Source organism: Lampetra planeri, unplaced genomic scaffold, assembly GCF_965212315.1.
Source record: "Lampetra planeri unplaced genomic scaffold, kcLamPlan1.2.h2 scaffold_1044, whole genome shotgun sequence".
NCBI lineage: Eukaryota > Metazoa > Chordata > Hyperoartia > Petromyzontiformes > Petromyzontidae > Lampetra > Lampetra planeri.
In genome coordinates this window covers 698-25,770 of record NW_027613754.1, presented here as the reverse complement: position 1 = coordinate 25,770, position 25,073 = coordinate 698, and the positions used below count along the sequence as shown (strand labels likewise).

The 25,073-nt window shown below is 46.5% G+C and overlaps 1 protein-coding gene across 1 annotated transcript in view; it reads left to right on the top strand.

The window, feature by feature from the left end:
• Positions 1-23,118, top strand: part of LOC144738544 (disintegrin and metalloproteinase domain-containing protein 9-like) — a 29,828-nt gene extending 6,710 nt beyond the window's left edge. The window contains 24 exon segments of the mRNA XM_078621553.1: positions 2,089-2,179; positions 2,181-2,291; positions 2,432-2,496; positions 2,580-2,652; positions 2,755-2,875; positions 2,878-2,923; positions 3,196-3,277; positions 3,349-3,447; positions 3,449-3,483; positions 3,798-3,850; positions 3,853-3,968; positions 4,056-4,148; positions 4,950-5,054; positions 6,396-6,486; positions 6,843-6,948; positions 7,526-7,715; positions 8,104-8,184; positions 8,256-8,361; positions 8,432-8,484; positions 8,486-8,580; positions 9,432-9,513; positions 22,202-22,291; positions 22,505-22,570; positions 22,981-23,118. Coding sequence (XP_078477679.1) covers positions 2,089-2,179; positions 2,181-2,291; positions 2,432-2,496; positions 2,580-2,652; positions 2,755-2,875; positions 2,878-2,923; positions 3,196-3,277; positions 3,349-3,447; positions 3,449-3,483; positions 3,798-3,850; positions 3,853-3,968; positions 4,056-4,148; positions 4,950-5,054; positions 6,396-6,486; positions 6,843-6,948; positions 7,526-7,715; positions 8,104-8,184; positions 8,256-8,361; positions 8,432-8,484; positions 8,486-8,580; positions 9,432-9,513; positions 22,202-22,291; positions 22,505-22,570; positions 22,981-23,118 — 2,188 coding nt within the window.
• Positions 23,119-25,073: the final 1,955 nt, after the last annotated feature.

Sequence of the window (25,073 nt, the reverse complement as noted above, 5' to 3'; positions counted from 1 at the left end):
TCACCAAAAACGGAGAAGAAGAGATGATGGAGCAGCATTTCGGTGTCTGCCAAGCAAATAGAACCAACCAAAAATGAGATTATTGGTGGATAAAAAGTGAGCAGAAAATTAAGCCAATCTTGCAGTTGCTGCAGTAACAAGATCCGCTCAATTTCAGTCACCGTTTGCTTGAGTGGAAACAAAGACCAACAGAGATAACTGGAAAAAATGAACAAAACACAGCAGAGAGATTCAACGTGGAGCTATGCAGACGGACAGATGCAGAAGTAGTGCTCAACAGCCTCACTATAAGATAAGATGACATGTTCCTTTATTTATCCACGATTTCAGCAGGAGCTGACACTCACATACTGTAAATGATGGATGGAGGGAAATACAAAGAAAAAAGAAAGATACATGGAGAGGCAGAATACAAACAGATGCTAAAAGATAAACACATTTGAGCATACTTGTATTTATACATGGTCTGGGTGATTGCTCTTTTCTGATTGGCTGAAGCTGAGTATTAAAGCCGTTTACACGTAGTTCTAATATCCATCACAACCTGTTTCCACTGCCAAACACCAACTGTCGCGGGACCAACAACTGACATTTGACAAAGAAAACGAGCAGAATGGATGATTTTCACCAGAAGTTAGACCAGTTGGACGCTGAAGAAAAAGAAATGGAGACGAACGGACAAAACAACTCAGGAGTGACACTAGAAGCAGACGCCTGATGGAGTTTGAGCGGGAGAACACAGGGAAACATAAATGAATGATCCATTTCTGTTTCTTTGACAATGAATCTAGTAGAAGTTGGGTGAGAGAGGTCAAAGTTCAGAGGTCGAGGGGTGGGGGCGATGTCAACTCGATGAAGACGTGTATTCCCACTCGAAGGTGATGACATCACAAAGCAGGTCACGTGTTCATTTGAGACAGTCTGATCGACCTCCAAGCATCATCTCTGAGTCAAGGACAAAGTTACTTCACCACAGATGGTGTGTGTGGGTGTGTGTGTGTGTGTGTGTCCACCCCCGCTGTTTCAGTCAGTGGGATTCCTGTCTAATTACTGATACACACACACACACACACACACACACACAGAGGCTTAATTAAATAGTTGGACATCACGTCACGGTCGCTCTCACACACTCTGGATGAGACACACACACACAATACAATTGTGTGTGTACAAATACAAATTGAAGCAACACAAAGATGGGAAGGGCCAACTTATTTGGGGTTGAGGCGCTGTTACATGGTGTACAATAGTGTTATGTAACATATGCACCTGATAAAGAGGAATCCGACTTCATCCATGAAGTTAGTAGAAGAGAAGGACGTTTGGAAGGACAGGTCATTGTTGGGAGCGATTGGAACTAGGTCTGGGACGGGGTTATTGATCAAAGTACAACAGGTGGTGAAACATCAACTTCTGACGGAGCAGCAATCCATATGTGAACCTGAATATCTGACAACCTAGTAACCTCATTGAGCTCCCCCACACAGATAATTCTAATTCTAAAAAGGACGAGACGAAATACCAGAATGAACCAGTGCCAGGATAGCAGAGGAACTCCAAACCTCAGATGAACAAAAGACAAACACTGTCCTCTGTATGGGACACTTCCAAGGCTGAAGACAGGGACTGAAAGAAGACATCTTCAAGTTCCAACTCAATGAGATTCACAATAAGAAAAACGCAACATGCTTTATTTAGGCTGAAAATCCATTTTCTCCACATGGGTGGAGAGAAATGGACGAGTGTCATGTTGTTTTCATGTGTCTGTGCACATGGATGTGCTGTGTGAGTGTTTGTGTGTGTGCACGTAAGTGCGTGCATGCGTGTTTGTGTGATTGTTTTTGTGTGTGCGTGAGGGTTTTCGTTTGTGTGCATGCGTGTGAGGTGTGTGTGTGTGTGGTGTGTGTGTGTGATGTGTGCGTGCGTGCGACGTGCGTGAGTGGAATGTCCAGTGAACATGACAGAATGACATCACGTTCATTTGGGTTAACTCTGACACTTGAACACATGAACACACCTGTAGATCAGATCATGTGACCTGTGATGTCATAATAAAACTGGTTGCGTTTCCTGCGTCTCTTTCAGAGGGATGTTGCACCTCGCTGAGGACAGTTACGGCATTGAGCCTCTTGACTCTGACCCTGACCAGCACCTGGTGTACCGCCTACAGGATGTGACCATCACAGCCACGGGGCTGTGCAACGCTGCACCCCAACTACGCCCACGGCAACGACACACAACACACTCAGTTCACTCAACAGGACATTCATCACAAACTACACAGCAGGGTGAGGCACACCTGGAAAACACACACACACACACACACGAGAATACATGAAATCCTGAATATGTGTGTGTGTGTGTGTGTGTGTGTGTGTGTGTGTGTGGTGTGTGTGTGTGTGTGTGTGTGTGTGTGTGTGTTTTCTAGGTGAAGCGAGCTGTTCTCCACCAGACTCACTATGTTGAGCTGTTGCTGGTCGTTGACAATGAGCGGTGAGACACACACACACACACACACGGACAAACACACATACACAAACACACACACACTGATGGTTTATTTATTTGTTTCCTCAGTTTAATTACATGAACAGGAATGAGACAGCAGTGAGGGAGGAGATGGTTCTTCTGGCGAACTTTGTTGACAGTGTAAGTACACGCACACACACACACACACACAATCTGGAAAATGATGCACATGGTAACACCATCTGTGTGTGTGTGTGTGTGTGTGTGTGTGTGTGTGTGTAGATCTATATGCAGCTGAATGTCAGGGTGGTGCTGGTGGGTCTGGAGATCTGGACCGATCAGAACCCGATCAGCATCGACGGAGGAGCCGGTGAAGTTTTGAGCCGTTTCACCCAGTGGAGAGAGAAGGAGCTGTTCCTCGCCGGCGCCACGACTCAGCACAGCTCATCCTGTGAGTGTACACACACTCACACTGACAGCAAGGAGAAGAAAAGTCCATGCACACAAAAATGCATGCACGCAGGCACACTGACTCACACATGATGGTGATGGTGGGGAAGATGATGATGGTGATGATGTGGATGATGATGATGGTGATGATGGTGATGCTGATGTAGATGGTGATGATGATGTTGATGATGGTGATGATGGTGATGATGATGGTGATGATGATGATGATGATGGTGATGATGATGATGATGATGATGATGTTTCGGCCAACAGGAAGAAGAGCTTGGGAATTACGGCGGGAATGGCCTTCGTCTCCACCGTGTGTTCCAGGAGTCACGGCGGCGGCATCAACGCGGTAGGAGTCTGATTGTGTCTCTGCCCCCTGAATGCCTCGTGCTGCGTTTAATGTCTCTGTCTGTGTCCCAGTTCACCAACAACAACGTGGCCCTGTTCTCCTCCATCGTGGCCCATGAGCTGGGACACAACCTGGGGATGAACCATGACGACACACGTGCCTGCAGCTGCCCCCGCCCCCGCCTGCATCATGAACTCTGGAGCCACGTGAGGACACACACACACACACTGACGCACAACTGCCTTCTGTCTCCTCTTCTGCTATCCTTGCGTCCTCTCCTTGCCTCCTCCTCCTCTGACCTCCCTGCATCCTCTCCTTTCATCCTCTCCTTGCCTCCTCCTCCTCTGCTCTCCTTGCGTTCTCTCCTTGCATCCTCTCCTTACCTCCTCTCCTTGCCTCCTCCTCCTCTGCTCTCCTTGCGTTCTCTCCTTGCATCCTCCTCCTCTGACCTCCCTGCGTCCTCTCCTTGCCTCCTCCTCCTCTGACCTCCTTGCCTCCTCTCTTTCCCTCCTACCCTCAGAGGATCCAGAAACTTCAGCAGCTGTAGCGCTGATGACTTTGAGAAGATGATTCTGCTGACGGGGGGACGTGTCTGCTGAATGTTCCTCGCCCTGATGAGGCCTACAGCGCCCCCTACTGCGGGAACAGACTGGTGGACATGGGAGAAGAGTGTGACTGCGGCTCCCAGAAGGTTCCTCATCCCACAACACCTGAGTCACACAGAGACAGCAGACCAGTCCTGTGACTGTGTGTGTGTGTATGTGTGTGCGTGTCACAGGAGTGTGAGGACGACCCCTGCTGCGAGTACCAGACGTGTAAGCTGAAGTCTGGAGCTCAGTGCGCCTTCGGAGAGTGTTGTCACAGATGTCAGGTAAACCCACCGTGACCAGACACGTCTCAGGTCCGTCAGGTCGGTTTCAGGGCGAGTCATCACACACATGATGGAGATGGTGAAACCTGCTGTCTGTATGGAAGAGGACTGTCAACCGTCAGTCACATAACAATAAAAAAGGAGAGTCAGCAAAATGATCTGACTTTTCACAAACAAGTCAGAATTGTGAGATTGAATTAATTTGAGATCAACCTGTTTTATTTCTCAGAATTCCAACTTTAATCCCAGACTTCCAACAATCATTTTCGATGCTGCTGCCACTTTTTTTTTTCTCCACGTGGTCCTCATCCTCTTTCCATAGAAGATGGAGCAGGACATGATGGCAGAGATGAACAAAGCCATGTGTAAACGCTCTCCCCAGACACACAAACTTGGACTTCACCACGGAACACATAAGCTGTGTGTGATGACAGGAGGAATGTGTCGCTGTCACTGGTAGACACTGACCAATCAGCTCAGCTGGAACCTGGACGGAGGAGGAACCAGACTCTGACAGAGACGAGTCAGAGGTGTGTTCCACCTGGGGTCAGACGTCCTCTCCGGCAGGAAGTAGCAAACAGCCTCCGACATTCCACCTGTACGTCTGTCCAACCTAGATGGCGTTTGATTGGTCGTCAGTGGGAACGTTGTTACGTTGTAGTTGTACGTGGAACACCTCCACGGGGTTGTCACACTCAAAGAACTGTGTGATGAAACGGACCCATCTGACCCTCCTTGGTTGTCCTCTTCATCTCCTGTGTGTTTGTGTGTGTGTGTGTGTGTGTGTGTGTGTGTGTTCAGTTCCTACCAGGAGGAAGCGTGTGTCGCTCCAGCTCAGACGAGTGTGATCTACCCGAGTACTGCAACGGCTCCTCACCTCTGTGCCAGAGTGACGTCTTCATCCAGGTGAGACCCCGCTGGGACGTCACATGCTCGTTGAACTGGTTTACTGACCGTCTGCTTCAGGGGTCCAGTCCAGAACGAAGCTTTATGGGAGTTAATAAGATGAATGAATGAATGAACCTATTTGTATCACACCTTTCATACAAACATGCATCTCAAAGTACAAAATGATTAAAGACATTAAAACAACAGAATGTTGAACACTGACACCTACATGCACACTGGCATACTTACTGTAATTAGTACATAGTACCCGGATCACACAAATACATGCGCTATAGGAAAACAGCCATGTCGCTGTCATTACGGTAAATCCTGTTACATCCCGAACAGAACCGAACCCCTGTAGTGAATGACTCCTGGGACAGGAATGGACTGATGGCACTGTGACGTTTATTGATGGAAAGGGAATGAAACAAGTGAGGAAATAAATGATGAACAAGGAGACAAAAGGCTGCCACAGTGTGGGGGGGGAGAACCTATGGGTGGGTCTGAGATGGAGTGTGAGGTGTGGAGCCAGCAACGCTTATATGTTCAACGGTGCAGCTAAGGGAATGAGGCTGGGATAGGGAGTGGAGGCACCCGGAGAGGACAGCTGGAAGCCAGGAGCGTGGGGGGGGTCGGAAGCTGTGGACTGGAAGCCAGGAGCGTGGGGGGGGTCGGAAGCTGTGGAAGGCGCGTCGGGCGTTGTTCCTTCAGAGAGGAAAACACAAAAGTAGTCAGACAAAAAACGTTCTGCAGATGGAGGAGGCAGCAACCCAAAGTTAAGTGCTACAAAATGGGAGAAGCAAAAGGAGCTGACTCATCAGAATACGACCACACGGGGAGAAGGTCAGAGGTCACATCGCCGCTCCCACTGGTGTCCTCATGTAGACTCCACAGGTACCTGGTACCCAGGTGTGCTGACTTGATACTGACGAGTGGTTGAGTGGTGTCTATGTTCCAGAGAGTGATCACAACAAATCTGATTCACTTTGTCACCAGAAGCCAGCGTATCGTTACCGTAATGACAGCAACATCGAGGTGGGGCACAACTACTCAATGTTCTTCTTCTCCTTCTAACTCCTTCACACCAGGTAGAGGAACCGGATGACACTTGTCAGCTGTCAGGAACATGTTTTCTGATCATTACGGTACTCCAGAGTATGCTAGTGTGAATGTGTCGGCAGTGACACCGTCTGTTTGTGTGTTGGAGTTGACAGTGTCTGGGGTCGAAGGTCAGCGTCCGACGTTCACCCTGGAATCCAAATGAACTTTGTTCCAGTCAGTGAAGGTTCGACGTATGTGTGTGTGTGTGTGTGTGTGTGTGTGTGTGTGTGTGTGTGTTTGTGTGTGTGTGTCCAGAACGGCCAGCCGTGCAGGAACCAACAGGCGTACTGTTACAACGGGAAGTGTCAGCACTACGACGGACAGTGTCAGGCCATCTTTGGACCCAGTAAGTCGTGTGTGTGTGTGAGAGTGAGAGCCCAGCTGGTCGAGGCAGAAGGCCGTCCACACGTAGCTTCATCTCACGTCAACATTCTGTGGCAACAGGAGAGAACTGTTGTTGTTGTGAGTCGACACCTGAACACCACATCAGTCATCAGTTCAACCTCGGTGAACTTTGACCTTTGACTAATTGACCTCATTGAAGCTAATGGAGCTAGTTATCTTAGGAGCTAACTGCTGCAGCCAGTTCACACCTGAATGTGTTGTTAATCCTCCTCCTCCTCCATTTACTCCTCTCCTCCTCCTCCTTCTCCTCTTCGCCCCCCCCCCCCACCCCCCACCCCCCTCCTCGTCCTCCATCAGAGGTGAAGGCAGCTCCTGAAGTCTGTTTCAAAGACGTCAACAGTAAGGGCGATCGCTTTGGGAACTGTGGCTACCAGAACTACGGCTACAAGAAGTGTGAGAGCAGGTAACACCACCAGAGTCATAACTGGAAACAAGGCCACGTCCACATGAGCTCCGTATCAAGAACATCTGGGTCCAAATGCCTCCGCGAAAACGCATCGACAGACAGTAGTTCATCCTCCAGGCCAATAGGTGGTGCTGTTTCACTTGTTTGTTTTTCTGGACATCTGATTGGCCAGTGGGTGGTATTGTTTACAGGATCTGACCCTGCTCGTTCAGAGTAAATTACCACGGAGACAGGTCTTGATAAAAATAAATACGGCTTTGTGGTACAGAAAACCCAGGGTTAACCCTGAACTTATCTCGCTAAAACAAAATCCTGCTTCATGGTACAGATCCCTTGTTTCAAAAGAATGTGTTCTCAGCCCTTGAGTCAAGACGATTGGACTAAACCATTGAAAACGTGCGTTTGCATCAGTGTGGACGTGGCCTAAAACTACAACTCCCAGGATGCATTTTGGTGGCAAATTGCCAATCAGAGCACGGCATAGAGTCAACTCATTTACGTGTTTGTTCACGTGTTGGAGGACCTGGCAGCTAGCAGCAGATCCACAGCAAATGACGCTGGTCTGTTTCCATAGAAACGCCCTGTGCGGGAAGCTGCAGTGCTCCAACATCCAGGCGGGGAAGGTGACGGTGTTCGGCATCGAACCGTCCATCATCAGCACTCCCATCGCTGGCGGCAAATGTTATGGTGTCGACTTCAGGCTGGGATCAGACGTCCCCGACCCGGGGATGGTCAACGAGGGAACCAAGTGTGGAGACAACAAGGTGAGGAGGTGGGAGAGGAGAGGGAGGAGAGGAAAGGAAAGGAGGAGGGGAGAGAGGAGAGGAGAGGAAAAGAGGAAGGAGGAAAGGAGGAGAGGAAAGGAGGAGGGGAGAGAGGAGAGGAGAGGAAAGGAGGAAGGGGAGGAGGGAGGAGAGGAAAGGAAAGGAGGAGGGAGGAGAGGTGAGGAAAAGAGTAAGGAGGAAAGGAAGAGGGTGAAGAGGAGGAGGAGGAAACAATGTAAGGAGGAGGTGGAAGGAAAGAAGGTGACAAGGGAGGGAGGAGGAAAGGAAAGACGATGAGGAAGGAGGGAAGAGAGAAAACAAGCTGAGGATGGTGAGAAGAGGACAAAGGTGATGTTGTTGATGCAGGTCTTCACTCCGTGGCCTTCAGGTCTGCATGAACTTCGAGTGTCACAGCGCCGACGTCCTGAACTTTGACTGTGACGTGGAGAAGAAGTGTCATGGTCGCGGGGTGAGCCACGCCCACCTGTCAGTTAGCACCGGGCCTCGGTCCCACACGCTCACCTGTCACTGTCCCCTCAGGTTTGCAACAGCAACAAAAACTGCCACTGCGAGTATGGCTGGGCACCGCCCTTCTGTGAGGTCAAAGGTTACGGCGGGAGCGTGGACAGCGGCCCCACCTGGAACGGTATGTTGACATCTGACCTTCCACCTGCAGCAGCAGTGTGATGGAGTTCCTGCTCCTCTGTCCTCCGCAGATAAGGACACATCCGTCAGAGACGGGCTGCTCGTCTTCTTCTTCCTCGTCCTCCCCCCTGCTGGTTCTGGGTGCCTTTGCTTTCCTGCGCAGGAACGAGCTGATGCGGGGCTTTGGGCTGAGCCGCAGGAAGAGATCACAGGGATTCCAGTGAGTCTGGACGCACACATCAGCCCGACAACATTGGTATCAGGAGGCGTGAGGAACATGGTGTTTTAAAAGTTGAATGTGCCAGCTGAGGAGATGATGATGATTAGCATCAGTCTGTAAGTTGTTACCTTAGAATATAACCAGCTAGTTGGAGATTAACTTGTAACTTGCTAGCTCAGTATCAAACCAGCTACAGTAGTTGAACATTAGCATCAGTCTGTAACATGCTAGCACAGTATATAACCAGCTAGTTGAAGATTAGCATCAATCTGTAAGGTGCTAGCACAGAATAGGACCAGCTAATGAAGATTAGCATTAGGCTGTAACTAAGTTAAGAACATTAACAAAAACAAAACACTTGTTAGCGCATAATTCATTCATTTTCTGCCACTTAATCCGGTTACGGGTCACGGGTGTGCTGGAGCCTATCCCAGCTGTCAACGGGCGAAAGGCCCCGCCTTTACACCCTGGAGAAGCTCATAATATAACCAGATTAGCATCAGTCACTAGCTAGTCGTTAGCATGCTAAAGATTGGCATCAATCAGTGATATGTTAGCTAAGAACACCACCAGCTGACAGAAAATGACCATCTGTCTGTAAGTTGTTAGCCAAGAACATGAAGTAGCAACCTGAGGACATCTCATGGCGTCCCACCAAATGTGTCCCACAGAATAACGTGCATGGAATAAAAGCAAATTCCATTCAGCTGTTTCAGTTTCTCCTGAAGAAACGTTTGAAGGAAAAATCTTGACAATTATCTCATCTCTCTCATCATTTGAATAATTATTTTGCAGTATACTATTTTTTACTCATTTGTACTTGTGTGTAATCTCTTGTTGTCCCCTTACAGAGCCGACAGTCCAACCTCAGCACCACATCCCAGACCACAGCCTCTGTCTGCTGCCCGCGGCAACGACATCCACAAAGACTGGGTGAGTTGGATTGAGACTCAGACTGAACTCATCCTGACTGACGATCGGTCAAATTATGACGTATTAACTTTGGTATTTACGCAGTTTCAATTTTATTTCATTCTAAATGTATCTATATCTATCTGTCTATTTCTCTCTCTTTCTCTACGTTTCTATATCATAGTGTATTCTATTCCAATAACTATATGAATTCATTCATATTAATTTCATTTGATTTAATTTTAGGGTTACTGACAGTGTGTCTCATTGATGAAACACAAATGAGTGTGTAGACGGGGACATAAAAGTCTACTCTAAAAAAATCCTCCAGATTTATGAGCATTTAACAACATTCAACACCACACGTGGCATCACAGATCAGTTGGACCTTCACAGAGTGCTACCCGACATCCCCCCCAGAAGTTGGGGCCCTGCGCACAGCTCATTCAACAAGTATAAACAATGTGTAACTCAGGGGTGTCCAAGCCGGTCCTTGGCAGGGTGACATCTAAAACCTGTGGGATAGGTGGCCCCCCAGGACAGGTTTGGACACCCCTGGTGTAACTATTTAGTTGATGTTTATAGATAATTCACAGTCACGAACATTCTCTTTAAAACTGCCAGTTGCCAACTCATTGAAGTAAATGTGTTGTATTTTTATTTGTTGTCATGTTTATATCATATTTTCAACATAACAGAGGACAATATGAATTTACATTGTAATTTCCAATGTGAGAAACATTTCCGTGCCTTCTTAAATTGACACAAACGCTACGTGCGGTCGGCAGCAGGAGTAGATTTTGTCATTAGCTCCGAGAACTAACTCAAATGTTGATGAGTGGGAAGATGCACGTACATTTCAGTCTACGAACAGTTTCGGTTCATGAATGACACCCTGTGTGTGTTGTGTGATGAGTTTTAACATCCTTTGCTTCTTTTCAAGCATAACGCTCAGCTGCTGCCCCGACAGGAGGTAAAATACTTATTTACTTCTCAGTGTGTGTGCTATGCTAATGCTAATGCTACCAGCGTATTACTTAATAATGTCATGTTACTGCTAAAATGTCACTGTGATATACCACTGTATTACTTCTAAGCTCCTATCAAAGGGCTTTTTGCAATCGCATCAATAAATAGATGTAAGAATGAAGTTGTAATGTGTTTCATTGTTTGTGTACAGGTGGTGGACACCAACAGGACAGCGCCCTCTTATGCTGCGAGGCCTCCTCCTCCTCCTCTGTAAGAGTATGACTACACCAGCATGCCACGGCTTTACTACAGTCGGCATCACAGATGACAGACGAGAAAACTGGAGTACAAAGACAGCTAACAACAGATTAGCATCAATGTCACGTGTTAGCTAAAGATGTAAACAGCTAACAGGAGATTAGTATCAGTCTATAACTCATTAACCAAGCACATACCCAACTAGTTGAGGATTAGCATCGGTCTGTAATTTGTTAGCTAAGATTATGGCTAAAGATTAGCATCAGTCTGTAACATAACAAAGAACGTTGACTAACTAACTGCATAGTGCTGCTAATTAGCACTGACATGTAACCTGAGTCGCTGAGTTTACTGATGCATTCACTGACATCTGTGTTTTGTGCTTCACCTCTGTCAGTAAACCCAAACCGTCTGCTGCGCCACAGCCTCTGGTGCCTCAAAGACCTGCCCCTCCTCCACCTGTTTAACCACTCAGGTGTTTCCTTCCACCACATCTGGATGACACACGTCTTCTTCTTCCTCCTCCTCGTCTTCCTCTTTAACCTCTGCCCCTGCCCAATCGGAGCTGGTTACCTAGCAACAACCCGGCGTTGATCCTGGAGCCAAAAAGGCCGACTTGTCAGCTGGGACCGGGAGTAGTAGTAACTGTCAGTAAACCAGCAAATCATCAAGTCTTTACCCGTGACACCCAACAAGTCCGAGAGACGTGTCGCTATCCTCCAAGAACCTTCTGTCCTGTTCTCCACTTTGGTCAGGTGCTTAGCATGCTGGCTAACAGTGCTAGCAAGCTTCATGAGACAATGCTATTTGTGCACTGCAAGGAAGTTGATGTGGGAGTTAGTTCAGCATGACCTGCACTGAGCAGTGCTTCGCTCTGATTGGCCCGTTTGAAGGGCGTGGTGGATGGAGGCGGAGCCTGCCCTCTTTGCGTCACTGGTGCCACACGATGACACTTCTCTGTACTGTTGTAGGAATGTACGTTGTTTCTGTCCACGGTCGACGAGTCACAGCCGTCAAGTGCAGGCGAGTCAGACCTGTTTGTCTCTGACAGGAATCGACCCTGTTTACTTTGAACATCCCCCCTTTGCTGTTTCCAAGCCCCCGTATGAAGTCCAATCCAGACCAAACCGTGTCAGCGCTTCTAGAAGTTCTACCTGTTCAGTCGCTGATCATGGTTCATTGTCGCTAACGTTTTGACCAATGAACGACGAGCTGGTGACTGGTACCCACGGGGGGCATGTCTGTGGCTGTGTCACATGCTAACGTTTGAACGGAGGATAGGAACAACGCACTGATAAATCCTTTTGAAGCACAACGGTGTCTTCGCAGCATTAGCTACAAATGCTATGCTAACAAAACCACAAGGACAAAAATGACTGAAATTGGCCAATAAGAGTTTAGTTCTCTGTTGGTGCAGTTTGGTTCCTCCGTGTAAAATGTCAGCTCCCGTCTCTCAGATATCGGCGGCTCATCCAAGTGGGCGGAGCGGTGTGGTCCACACATTATACACAGTCTATATTGTGAATACTGTCGATGTAAAAATAGAAATGTTCCATGTGTTTTATTTGTTTGAGCCTCGGCGGCTGCATATCTGACACGTGTATGAAGAAACGATTGGTCAAGTGTTTTACCATCTCAGTACCAGCCTATACGCCAGTGCCTCCCTGTGGCTGATGGTGAAAACTACACCACTGAAGACAAAATGTCATGTAAAGTTCACCAACGAGTCTGTTTGTCTGCAGCTGTTGTCACAATCACAATTGATCTGATGCTAATAATTGATTACAAAAAGATTGAAAACTGCTAAAACTCAACATCTTACCAAGGATTTGTCTTATTTCTTGTCAAAATATCTGATTTCAGTCATAAAATCTTACTGTTAGGAAGATCACCTGAAAAAGTTGTTGTTAACTTGTTTTTAGACATTTTCACTTGAAATAAACAGGAAAATCTGCGAGTGGGAAAAGATTTTTTTTTTACTTGTAATAAGAAAAGTACGATGGAGTATTACAGCCACATTAAGAGAAAAAAAAATGTAGACTTCGAGAAAAAAGTAATTATTTTCGAGATTAAAGTCATTACTTACGAGAAAAAAAAGTCATAGATTTTAGCGGTATACGGGTAAGGTTGGTTGATGTTACACTGGACTAATGCACACATTACATGTTAAACTTTTATTAAACTGTTCTGCTCACTGAGCAAACGTAGTTTTTTAATGTTTGTTGTTTCAGAAGTGGGGCTAATGCTCTTTTCTGTAATCTCCGGAGAACGGTAGAGACTTATTATGGCTGACACGATTACGTTAGCAATCAGCAGCAGCGGCAGACCAAACGTCCTCTTTTAATTAATACTCTTCGAGTATCATTGAAGTATCTCGAGGCCGAGCCGAGTGACCTCTTTTTTGGAATTCAAAATATGGTCACCCTACGCTTGTCACCGAGAGCAGCGGCTCGTCAGAGACACAGCAGCATCGCCCGGTCAACAAGCATTGTCATCCCGGGGTGAACCGTTTTTAGCGTTCAATAGATGAACCACTGGGTAGTTAAATTATTTTTAGGAGATAAATGTTGGTCTCAGTGATTAAATCTAACAACTGTGGTGGCAGTCACGTTATTTTGTTTGAATGAAAACTGAAGCTATGTGCTGAACAGAAGGAGAGCGCGAGCTGCCTCAGGGCTGTGGATGTACACAGTCACCTTATATCATGTGCATCAACACAACTGAGCAGCCTACACTAAATAAAAGAATGTCTCTTAACACCCCTCTTTTCATACAATAATGACATTTTTCTCGTAAGTAATGACTTTAATCTCGTAAATAATGACTTTTTTCTCAAAGCCTACATTTTGTTTTCTCTTAATGTGGCCCTCATACTCCGTCGTAGAAAAGAGCACTTGCTCCACTGGAAGTGAAACTTTGAAACAAATGAAAAATGTCTGAAAACAAGTCACTTTTTCAGGTGATTTGAACTGTAAAGATATTGTTTTGGTTACAAATAAGACAAATATTCTCAGTAAGATTTAGCATTTGATTCTAAGGAGTCATTGATTCTGACAAGTCATTTGAATGTTATTGAATTGGAAAAGAGACGGACGTGTATGTTCTCAGTCGGTGGTTGTCAAAGTGGGGTTTGGGGACCCACAGGGGTCCTGGAGGGCTGCAGGGGGTCCCCCACGATTGCATCGTAATAACATCCAGAAGTAATATTAAAAACATTCTCTAACTGGCATCATAGGCTTTTTTTTTTTAAGAAATCAAAGTGGATTATTTTTCCAACAGTTCACCCAGTTCTTTAAAGTTCCAAAATTTTGCAGAAAAATGTATTCATAAATAAATACGACAGTATATACTTATCATAAGTATAATGAGAAAAATAAATGTAGTTTATATATATACGGAGGGAGAGACAGGGACAGAGGTGGAAGTGACCAAATATGGTTTGTCATCAGGTCAAGAGTTCAGAGTCTTTGGAGAGACAGTGGAGATAAATGTCTAATTTTTTGTATATTTGAGTTTGTAAAGAGTCACGTCTGCATCTCTTGAACAACATAAACTAAACAGACGTTTGTCAGCAGAAAGTCAAATGTGTCTGAGGCTTCTTCTGTGTGACCTGACGGAGACGGTCACGACCCCCCCCGTCTCTGATCCACGGACCAGTTCCGTCACACGTCTTCTTCCTCTGAACCACCACCTCAAGCGTTTGAATTATTCAATCCAATCCAAATGTCTCATTTCGAGCCTCTTTCTACTTAGAATGAGTCACGTCACCTAAAAAGTGACTTGTTTTTAGACAGGTTTCTCTTTTCTAGAAGTTTCACTTCCAGTGGTTCCAAAAACGTCTTGCTCCACTGGCAGATTTTCCTGTTTGTTTCAAGTGAAAATTGCTTGAACAATTTGAACGATTGAACGATTTGAGTAGAAGCACTCAGAGTGTGGATCTTCACGCAATGTTCAAATGTTGTTTCACAGATTCACCCCAATTACAAACTCTTCACTTCGTGAATATCAGCCTTCACTCTTATCCTGCTCTCTCTCTCTCTCTCTCTCACACACACAAACAAGTAATTAAACCTTCAGTATTGATATTTAAACATTCTACAAAGGTAAATCCAGTGTAATGTCACAAAACTGCTCAAAAGGTGTTTTGATTTTCATTTCCTTTCACCTGAAGTATTCTGAATGGATTGGTGGTTTGTTTAATGAGTGTTAGAACATGGGTTTTTTCTGACCCTGAGTTGAGTCTTTCAGGCAGAGACTGTAGATGATCTGACTCTGACTTTTGTTTTCTACAACAAGAAAAAACAACAACAACAACAATAGTCTCACACGGCGTCAAGCATTTTTACACCTGGATCATCTGAGAAGCGTCTCAAATGCTGACTAAAGTAAATCCCTTGTCAAACAGTGTTACAGTCACCCTCAGTGTTTGCCAGGGGAAGAAGCTGCTGAGTTTGGTTGCTACTAGCGCCACCGTCTGGTCCAGTTAAGAACTACCTGCAACAAAAGTCCAAACTGAACTTGTGAATTGTGTGGTTGTCAGCTTGCTCGCACACTTGAATGGCAAAACATCAGTGTAGTGTTAGCTACATGTTAGCATGTAGCTAACCAGATTGTGTTAGCATGTGTCAGTTTGAGAGGTAAACTCCTGTACAGAAATGTTGACAGTGACATCTAAGCTCTCCTTAATTGCCATGGCAACACAGCCAAATGTTACAGAAATTAATTTATATGGTATAATGATTTTTTTTTTCATTTTTGCAAATATATTTCTATGGTGACGCAAACAAATCCAATGTTTTTCCGAATTCATTGCCAGACATTTGTGTAGTGTGAATGAAAACAATGACGTTTTACTCACTTAAGTTTGAATGGTTCTGGTGTTGTTACTATAGCAACAGGTCAGTACCTGGTTGGAATTTTTCTGCATTGATACCTGCTGAAAAAAAACTGAACTTAAAAATAAACACAGACAACCTGCAGCTTCACATGATTATTTAATAAAGTTTATTCAAACATTTGGTACCAGAGTTGTTTGGATTCAAAGGTAAATGTAAAAATACGAATGTTTCATGAATGAAACCTTCAAAAAATCTAACCCAAACATTCAGTAGAAGACTGAAAGAAGGAAGAAGGATGGTCTTGTGTGGCCCAGGGTCTTCCAGCACCTTCCAGTACCTGTTCTTGCTTCTTCGCTACATAACACCAGATTCACACCGTCACTCTGATCGGTCCACACATTTGAATAAATCTAGTAATTTCCAGAGCCAAATAATAGGTGATAATTACAGCTCTTAGGCTGAAACTGATCATTGAAATCTGCCCACAAAAGTACATACTCAGACTGGTTCTGTTGGAACACATTTAGTTGTTCTCTACAAGCTCCACTAATTCACGAATAGGACGTTCACGAATGGATGGAATGAGTCGTTTCCCTGACTTTCTATTCCCTATTATTCCATCATCATCTGTACAAGCGTTCCTCCAAGGTTGCCACTCATTGTGGGGAACCCCTTCCTCCTTTTGACAATGACAATATCTCCAATCTGCCAGCGTTGCCTGAGGGTGATGTTTGTTAAGTACTCCTTCCTCCATCCACTCCAGAATTCCTCTGTCAGATATTGTGCCCTGCACCACCTTTTCCTGGCATACAGATCTTCTGCCTGTTAAGCCCAAGGTTCTGAAGCGGATCCAAAGTGCCGGAGAAATCACACAATGAAACAGGATGCGTTGATCAACAGATCAACAGATCTACCTGCACAAGCAGGTAGAAAACAGGTACGAGAACAGGTAAACGCAAAGTCCCACAAACGTTGGAGAAAATGTCTGGAGAGTCTGGCATGGAAGCACAAACAATCTGGCAGTGGGAGTTAAGACAGGGGTGGGCAGCTCCGGTCCTCCAGGGCCATCTATCCTGCAGGTTTTACATGTCACCTTACTCATACACACCTGAGTCAAATCAGCTGCTCGTTATCAGGCCTCTGCAGAACTTCACTGGCCTGATAACGAGCAGTGGAACAGAGGCTTTCATGGTGCGTCAATGGTTGGGGGGTAAGTGGCTCTGGGCCTTTGGGATCGTTGATGCTGTCAGGAGTGAGTGGGCGGCTGTTCACGATTGACACATAGAAGAATGTTCTAAAAGAATCATGTCGTCTTCCAGCTTAGGACGCTGCTGTTCCCAAACACGTCCCATGTGACTGGTACGTTAGCGAAGTCACGTTGTTTTTCTGCCAGGTCAGCAGTCAATCTGTCTTTGTCCGCTTTCCTGACTAAACTTGTCCCTTGATCCGATCTGATTGGTCTTACTCTCCACGGATAGCTACAAAACATCGCAAGACATTTGAGAAGGCATCAGTTGTTTGATCTTCCAACGTTTCTATGTGATTGGCCCTGGAAGAAGGACAGGTGACTATGAGACCATTTCTCTCTTACTTTCTTTCTGACCTTGCTGACTTTGGTCCAAATCAATCCATCCCACAGTACGAGAGCGGGTGGTGATGGATGGACACGGTCAGCTGGGAAATCTGACGGTAAAATGTTCACTTCCAGACTTCCAGTTTTTTGTTTCTTCAAAATAAAACACTTTTGTCCATAAATGAAATCAATTGGCATTTTTAACTATTCAAATAACCGTTATCTTTTAAATTAATGTACAGTCATGTAACATTCAATTTAATAATCATACAATCTGTGTTTTTATAACATGCAAATAAAGTCACAACAAGCCCGTTTGTGAGATCAGGTCCAGCTAATCATCACATCATTTAGCACTGTGCCACCAGACTTTGTGCCACCCAAATTTTCTCAGGCTTCCTATGGTGATGGACCCCTTGGTGAGGAACACACCAAACCTTTCCTGCCCTGGGTTGGAATTGAGCTCTCTCTGCATCACCATCTCTGAAGATGCCATCCATGAATTTAACATCGTCATCGTCGAATTTAGGAGTTTTCTCCCTTTCAGGGGCTTCAGCCCCAGCAGAGCCAACTGCTTATTCTCTGGCAGATGTGGGCGTGTCTTAAAGAGGAGGGGTGTTTCCAGGTGGCCATAATCTTTCATTCAGCAATTGTGTGAGAGTTTGTATCTTTGACGTCAGATTCAATGGCTCTGATGACAGTGGTGGACGTTCCTTGACAGACACACGATGGCACAGACGCGTTCACTTCCGCTGACTTTGCTCCAACCCAGGTCAGTCTTGAGGCGAATGGCTCGTCATCACCTCCTGTGCTACGTTGCCGTGGCGCCAAAGCCCTGGAGCCGTCATAGCCTATGAGGAGACCTACCTCACAATCCATCAGCTTTGGTATTTCCTGTGCTAGTCCTTCCAGATGTTTCCGACTTTTGGCAGTTTCAGGAGTAGGAACATGTGAACGTTCAAGTGGGATCAAATCTCTGGTGTCGGCAGGTGTCAAGTTGATACTGCATTGGGAGGAAAACCCTCACTAACTCTTTCACTCTGAACAATGGAATCTGTTCCCATTAAAGTGGTGAACTTGAACTTGAAGGCTCTGCACCTGCACCTCTCCTCCTGCACACCTGGTGTACTCGGTGTATGTAGTAGAGTGGCGTTGGATGATGTTCCTTACATGTTCCACAAACAGCTTCATTCCTTTGAATTGTGTCCTGTAAGACAGCCAAAGCACAGTGTAACTGCAGCTGTTTAAAGTGCTTTTATATTGAAGTGAAGACTTTTGTTTTGATGCTCTCAAGCTGGAAGTATCACCCATTGCCCCTGTGGACTTGATGCTTTGGGGACTCAGATCTTGTAGCGTGGTTTTCAGTGAGTCCATGATTGAAAGAGGTATGTTTCTACACCCATGTACCACAGGGGGTACAGATGGGTCAACATGAATATGATGCACTCCAGGAAACTCACCCAGTCCCGTGAAGACCTCACTGTACTTCAATCAGCTCTTGTTTGGTGGCTTGGGGGGTTGACAGTTGTGGGGGCGTTGTGAGTGCCTCAACCCTTTTCACCAGTCCCAACTCTGTACACACTTCACCTCCCAGAATTGTCTTGTCTGCCTGTTCTGTTACATGTAACTCAATGGCAGCTGTGTCTTTTGCAGTGTTACACAGCAAAGTTGCCACAGCACATGAAGGCAGGTGGGCTCCACCAAAAGAAGTTAACACAGTTCTTGTGGGCCGCAGTCAAATGGCACCTGGCAGCTGCTTAAAAATGGACATGGGAAGCACATTAGCATCAGCGCCTGTATCAAGTTTGAATTTTTAACGTCACACCTCTGATGCAGCTGTTTCAACCATTTGCTGTCTTTTGTGAGGCTTGCTGCTTTGTCTTCAGGACTGTCCATGCTGACAACATACAGTGAATCCACTTCCCTCTGTATGTTATTTACAGATTTGTGTCTGTAGTTGTCACGTTTCTCAACAACTGTGCAACATACTTTATAAAAGTGATTATTTCTTCCACACTTGTGACACACAGTATGTTTGTTGGTCTTGGTGAACTTGTTGCCCGTGCGTTTGTGTCCTTTTGTTTTCTCCACAGCATCAACTGGAGCATCATATGTGACAGGAGTCACGTCCATGGCTTGTATTTGTCTTGGCAAGTTCTGCTGACCTACATGTGTCAATGGCTCTTTGGAGTGTAAGTCCATTTTCACAAAGTAGTCTTTCTTTCATGCGAGGGTCAATAATGCTGAATACTAGCTTATCCCTCAGCAGATCTTCTTCACTTTGGCCAAACTCAGTCTTTATTTTTCTGACGTAGTTCCGTGATTAATCTATCCACTGTAATTTCCTGATGACATCCTGTGGGACCAGAACCGATGCCGTTCAAACACAACATTCTTCAGTGGGCTACAGTACTCTTTGAATGCCTTGTACATCCTCCATCGATGTGTTGTCGTTTTCGGATGGGACGATACTGAGTGGATTATACACTTCTAATGCCTCGTCGCGTATAGTTTGAAGTAGGATGGCTCTTTTAACCTCCTTCTTTTTCTGACGCACCTGAAGCAGTCATGTACAGGCAAAAGCGTTGTTCCCATCTCTGCCAATTCTCAGCAATATTACCGGTAAGTATCAGCTGCAACAGTGGCTTGAGTTGCTCCATCCCTGCGCTGTAGTCGTTGGCCGTTAGCAGGATGCTAATCCTTGTTCAATTTTCCATTTTTTTTCCCTCGGCTCACTCCGTAACTCGGTCTTCTGACACCATGTTGTGGTTTCTTACTTGTGGTGTCTTAGTTAGTCCAACCGTGGGTCTCTCTGTATTTATGTATTTCGTCAATAAATGATACACACAGAGGCGAGGTTTATCTTCACGTGTTCTTTTTAGTGATCTTTTAACAACCGACACAGACATGAGTCATCGAACGTAACACCCGGAACGCGGCAGACTGATCCAGTCAAGCTCAGAGCAATTAAATACACCACAACCTAAGTCTTGGTCAGAGTTTGGTACGTGCACGTATAGCTTGAACTTGTTCTTTCCTCCTTTCATAGGACCTGATGAATTTACTGTGTCTCTGTGAAGCCTCTTGTTGCTTCAGTTCCAGCATTTTTAGGGTGAACCTTTTCTCCCGTCAGGATTTCCTGGGTTCCACTGTCCACTGATGTGAAGTGGTCGTCATTTGGTGTATTTCTGTCAGCAGGTGACTCTGAGTGACTTGACTCTCATTAGACGAGAGGAGCTGCTGGAAACAGTTTGGACTTTGAGGAGGTTGGAGAACGTCTGGCCATGGATGTCCGGACAGCTACGGTGCTAATGTGACCGAGGCGCGGCTCACTCCTCCCCCATCGGCCGCTGGGTTTGGCTGTGATTGATGGGTGGAGAGCACACATCTACACAGGGGTCTGTGATGTATTGTAGTCATGACGACACAAGCAGAGTCTTACAACCTTATCACCATCTAGTGGTGAACCCAGTACACAACATACTCATGACATCTCCCCTTCTTTAGATTGTGTTTTTTTTGAAGTGCTAAGCCAACTACTCAACAAACAAGGGCTAGTCAACACAAAATAAAACTTTGCAATTACGCTCTGTCTCTTTCTCCCACATCCACTTGCGTTAGTTTCTTTGTTCCACAGTCGAAGTAGAAGCAGTTACTGCTTCTCTTGTCTGTTCCAAACATGTCTATACACTCCTGGGGCCTGTACCACAAAGCAGGATTTCGTTTTATCAAGATCTGTTACCATGGTAATTTACTCTGAATTTACTCTGAACCACCTGCTCCGGAGCAGAAGAACTGTCTGGTTTGAATCTGATCCTGTAAACAGCACCACCCACTGGCCAATCAGATGTCAGAAAAACAATGACCTGTCCATTCCTCCACGTAAGACAGGTGGTGAGGGGAGAGTTACGGCGTGAAAGAATCTTCCGGGACCGATCTGACCCGTTAAATCTCATCGAAATTGATTGATGAATTTGATCTCATCGATTCTCACACCCTGGACCACAGACAGTATACGTCACCCTGAGGTTCTTTGACACGGGACGTTTCCTTTATTCAGTGGGAGATGAAACACCGTCTGTCGGTGGTCCACCTCTGACCTCTGACCTCACTGATTTAAAAGATGAGTTCATCGTCTTCACGAGACACTTTCATACATGTGCTTCAGTGGGTTTTCATAGTCTCCTAATGGTGGTATATTGATATGAAAGAATTGAATTTCAATACTAAAGTTGACGCTTTAGTGTTTGTTTGTTCTTTTAACTGGGAAAAAACAATGTGATTTCGAGGGATCCACGGATGTTGTAGGTTCATTGAGGCATTAATGAACAACGTACACATTTACACAGTCTGAGATGTGTTACCAGCTGCTTTGTCGTCTTCTGTCATCTTCCACGGTGTTTGTCTTTTCTACAATCACTGACTTCTCCTCCTCCAACTTTTCCAGCATTAACCTCTGTCTCCCGTTCGTGCGCTGATGATTGTGATTGGTCTGCTGCCTCGAACACATCTCTTGTACGTGCGCGTTCAGGGGTCTTGATGAGACAAAGCTGGGTTGAATTAGCGAGTTGATCCAGCTTCGTGGGTACCGATGATCCTGATCGAAGTCAGTCAGCTGATTTAGTGACAGCTCCACTGTTTTCAGAAGGTAGTGTTCTCGTCGGATCACTTGATTCAAGTTCTGAGGATCGAGGCATATCCTGATCCTGTTTGGTTTTACAGCCGTCACCAAGCTGCGGACCCATTCTGTAGACTCAGTCTGTCTTTCTATGACTCCTCGGCGTTCCATCCTTTTTAGTTCTTTTTCCACATCCTTCCTGAGGGCTACTGGTACTTTCCTCTGCGGATGTTTCTCTGGCGTAACAGCCGGATTCAGCTGAATGTTGTGAACTCCTGGAATGCAGCCCAGGCCAGTGAATAAATCTTCATATTCACTCAACATGTCTTTTCTTCCACTGTCAGAATCCTCTTCACCATGCATGTATGAAACCTTCAAACGTGGGTCCGACATGGCTGATCTGTGATTAACAGCTGGTCTCTGGTTCAGTCCTCAGGTGTCTTATGTCGTCAGTGTCCATGGACGTGCCTCGAGGTTGATGATGACGGCATTGAGCCTCTTGACTCCGACCCTGACCAGCACCTGGTGTACCGCCTACAGGATGTGACATCACAGCCACGGGGCTGTGCATCGCCGCACCCCAACTACGCCCACGGCAACGACACACAACACACTCAGTTCACTCAACAGGACATTCATCACAAACTACACAGCAGGGTGAGGCACACCTGGAAAACACACACACACACACACACACACACACACACGAGAATACATGAAATCCTGAATGTGTGTGTGTGTGTGTGTGTTTTCTAGGTGAAGCGAGCTGTTCTCCATCAGACTCATTATGTTGAGCTGTTGCTGGTCGTGGACAATGAGCAGGTGAGACACACACACACACACACACACGGACAAACACACAAACACACACACACTGATGTTGTATTTATTTGTTTCCTCAGTTTAATTACATGAACAGGAATGAGACGGCAGTGAGGGAGGAGATGGTTCTTCTGGCGAACTTTGTTGACAGTGTAAGTAGCCACACACACACACACACACACACTGACTCACACATGATGATGATGGTGATGATGATGATGGTGATGTGTCGGCCAACAGGAAGAAGAGCTTTGGAATCACGGCTTTGGAATCAGCTTAGGAATCAATGGCCTTCGTCTCCACCGTGTGTTCCAGGAGTCACGGCGGCGGCATCAACGCGGTAGGAGTCTGATTGTGTCTCTGCCCCCTGAATGCCTCGTGCTGCGTTTAATGTCTCTGTCTGTGTCCAGTTCACCAACAACAACGTGGCCCTGTTCTCCTCCATCGTGGCCCATGAGCTGGGACACAACCTGGGGATGAACCATGACGACACACGTGCCTGCAGCTGCCCCGCCCCCGCCTGCATCATGAACTCTGGAGCCACGTGAGACACACACACACACACTGACGCACAACTGCCTTCTGTCTCCTCCTCTGCTCTCCTTGTCTCCTCCTTTTCTTCTCTCCTTGCATCCTCTCCTCGTCTCCTCCTCTTCTCTCCTTGCCTTCTCCTCCTCCTTCTCTCCTTGCGTCCTTTCCTCGCCTCCTCCTTCTCTTCTCTCCTTGCATACTCTCCTTGCCTCCCCCTCTCGTCTCCTTGCATCCTCTCCTTGCCTTCTCCTCCTCTGCTCTCCTTGCCTCCTCCTATGTCTCCTTGCATCCTCTCCTTGCCTCCTCCTTCTCTGCTTTCCTTGTGTCCTCTACTCACCTCCTCCTCCACTCTCCTTGCATCCTCTCCTTGCAGCCTCCTCTGCTCTCTTTGCGTCCTCTCCTTAAGTCCTCTCCTTGCCTCCTGCTCCTCTTACTTCCTTTCCTCACGTCCTCTCCTTGCCTCCTCCTCCTCCTCTGCCTCCCTTGCATCCTCTCCTTGCCTCCTCCTCCTCCTCTCCTTGCGTCCTTTCCTTGCCTCCTTCTCCTCCTCTTCTCTCCTTGCATCCTCTTTGTCTCCTCCTCTGACGTCCTTGCCTCCTTCTCCTTTGCTCTCCTTGCATCCTCTCATTACATCCTCTCCTTGCCTCCTCCTCTGACGTTCTAGCGTCCTCTCCTTGCCTCCTCCTCTGACCTCCTTGCGTCCTCTCCTTGCCTCCTCCTCTGCTCTCCTTGCCTCCTCCTCCTCTTCTCTCCTTGCGTCCTTTCCTTGCCTCCCCCTCTCGTCTCCTTGCATCCTCGCCTTGCCTTCTCCTCCTCTGCTCTCCTTGCCTCCTCCTATGTCTCCTTGCATCCTCTCCTTGCCTCCTCCTTCTCTGCTTTCCTTGCGTCCTTTCCTTGCCTCCTCCTCCTCCACTCTCATTACATCCTCTCCTTGCCTCCTCCTCCTCTCTCCCTGCCTCCTCCTCCTCCTCTGCTTCCCTTGCATCCTCTCCTTGCCTCCTCCTCCTCTCCTTGCGTCCTTTCCTTGCCTCCTTCTCCTCTTCTTCTCTCCTTGCATCCTCTCTTTGTCTCCTCCTCTGACCTCCTTGCCTCCTTCTCCTTTGCTCTCCTTGCATCCTCTCATTACATCCTCTCCTTGCCTCCTCCTCTGACCTCCTTGTGTCCTCTCCTTGCCTCCTCCTCTGCTCTCCTTGCCTCCTTCTCCTCTTCTCTCCTTGCGTCCTTTCCTCTCCTCCTCTTCTCTCCTTGTGTCCTCGCCTCCTCCTCAGTAGTATAAATAAGGAGTTTGTGTCAGATGAAAGGATTTAAGTTTGATTGACGACATAAGGTCAAGAGGTCACCCGGCAGTTGTCAAGAGATGAGATGGATGTTGCCAGATGGTGTGTGTGTGTGTGGAGTCATCAAGTGTTTATTCCGGAGGTGTAAAGTTTAAAATTTCCATATGTTTTAACCACATGTGCTCATGCGCACTGGTTAGTGGGCGTGTGACAGTGTGTCACGTGGTTTCTGTTGAGCGTATATAGGCTGTGCTAGTGGCCCTCCAATGTTGTATTTGTTCCACCACCGACTAGGCCTCCTTAAGAAATGACTACCCCGGGCAAGAGAGTGCATCCAGCTGGTGTGATGGGCGAAAGCGAGGCAAAGAGATTGTATCCTGCAGCGTTGATCAGCGAGACTCCAGTATCATCATCATCATCCGTCTTGGTTAGTAACTCAGAAGTTGAAAAAAACAATCCACCCCACATCTCCTGGAAAAGTGATTCGGTCCTGGGTTGGATCAGTTTACGGTCACTGTTTGGGGTGGTGCAGAAAAGAGGCTTTAAAAAAAGGCAGGATGCACAATACATACATACAAAGTCCCCACGAGCAAGGAGAAGCTGCTTGAGAACATTTCTACAAACTCTTGTTTCTTTTAATTTTGTCAAGATGGAAAAAAGTATGTAGTCGCATCCATCTTCTTTTATTTAAGAAG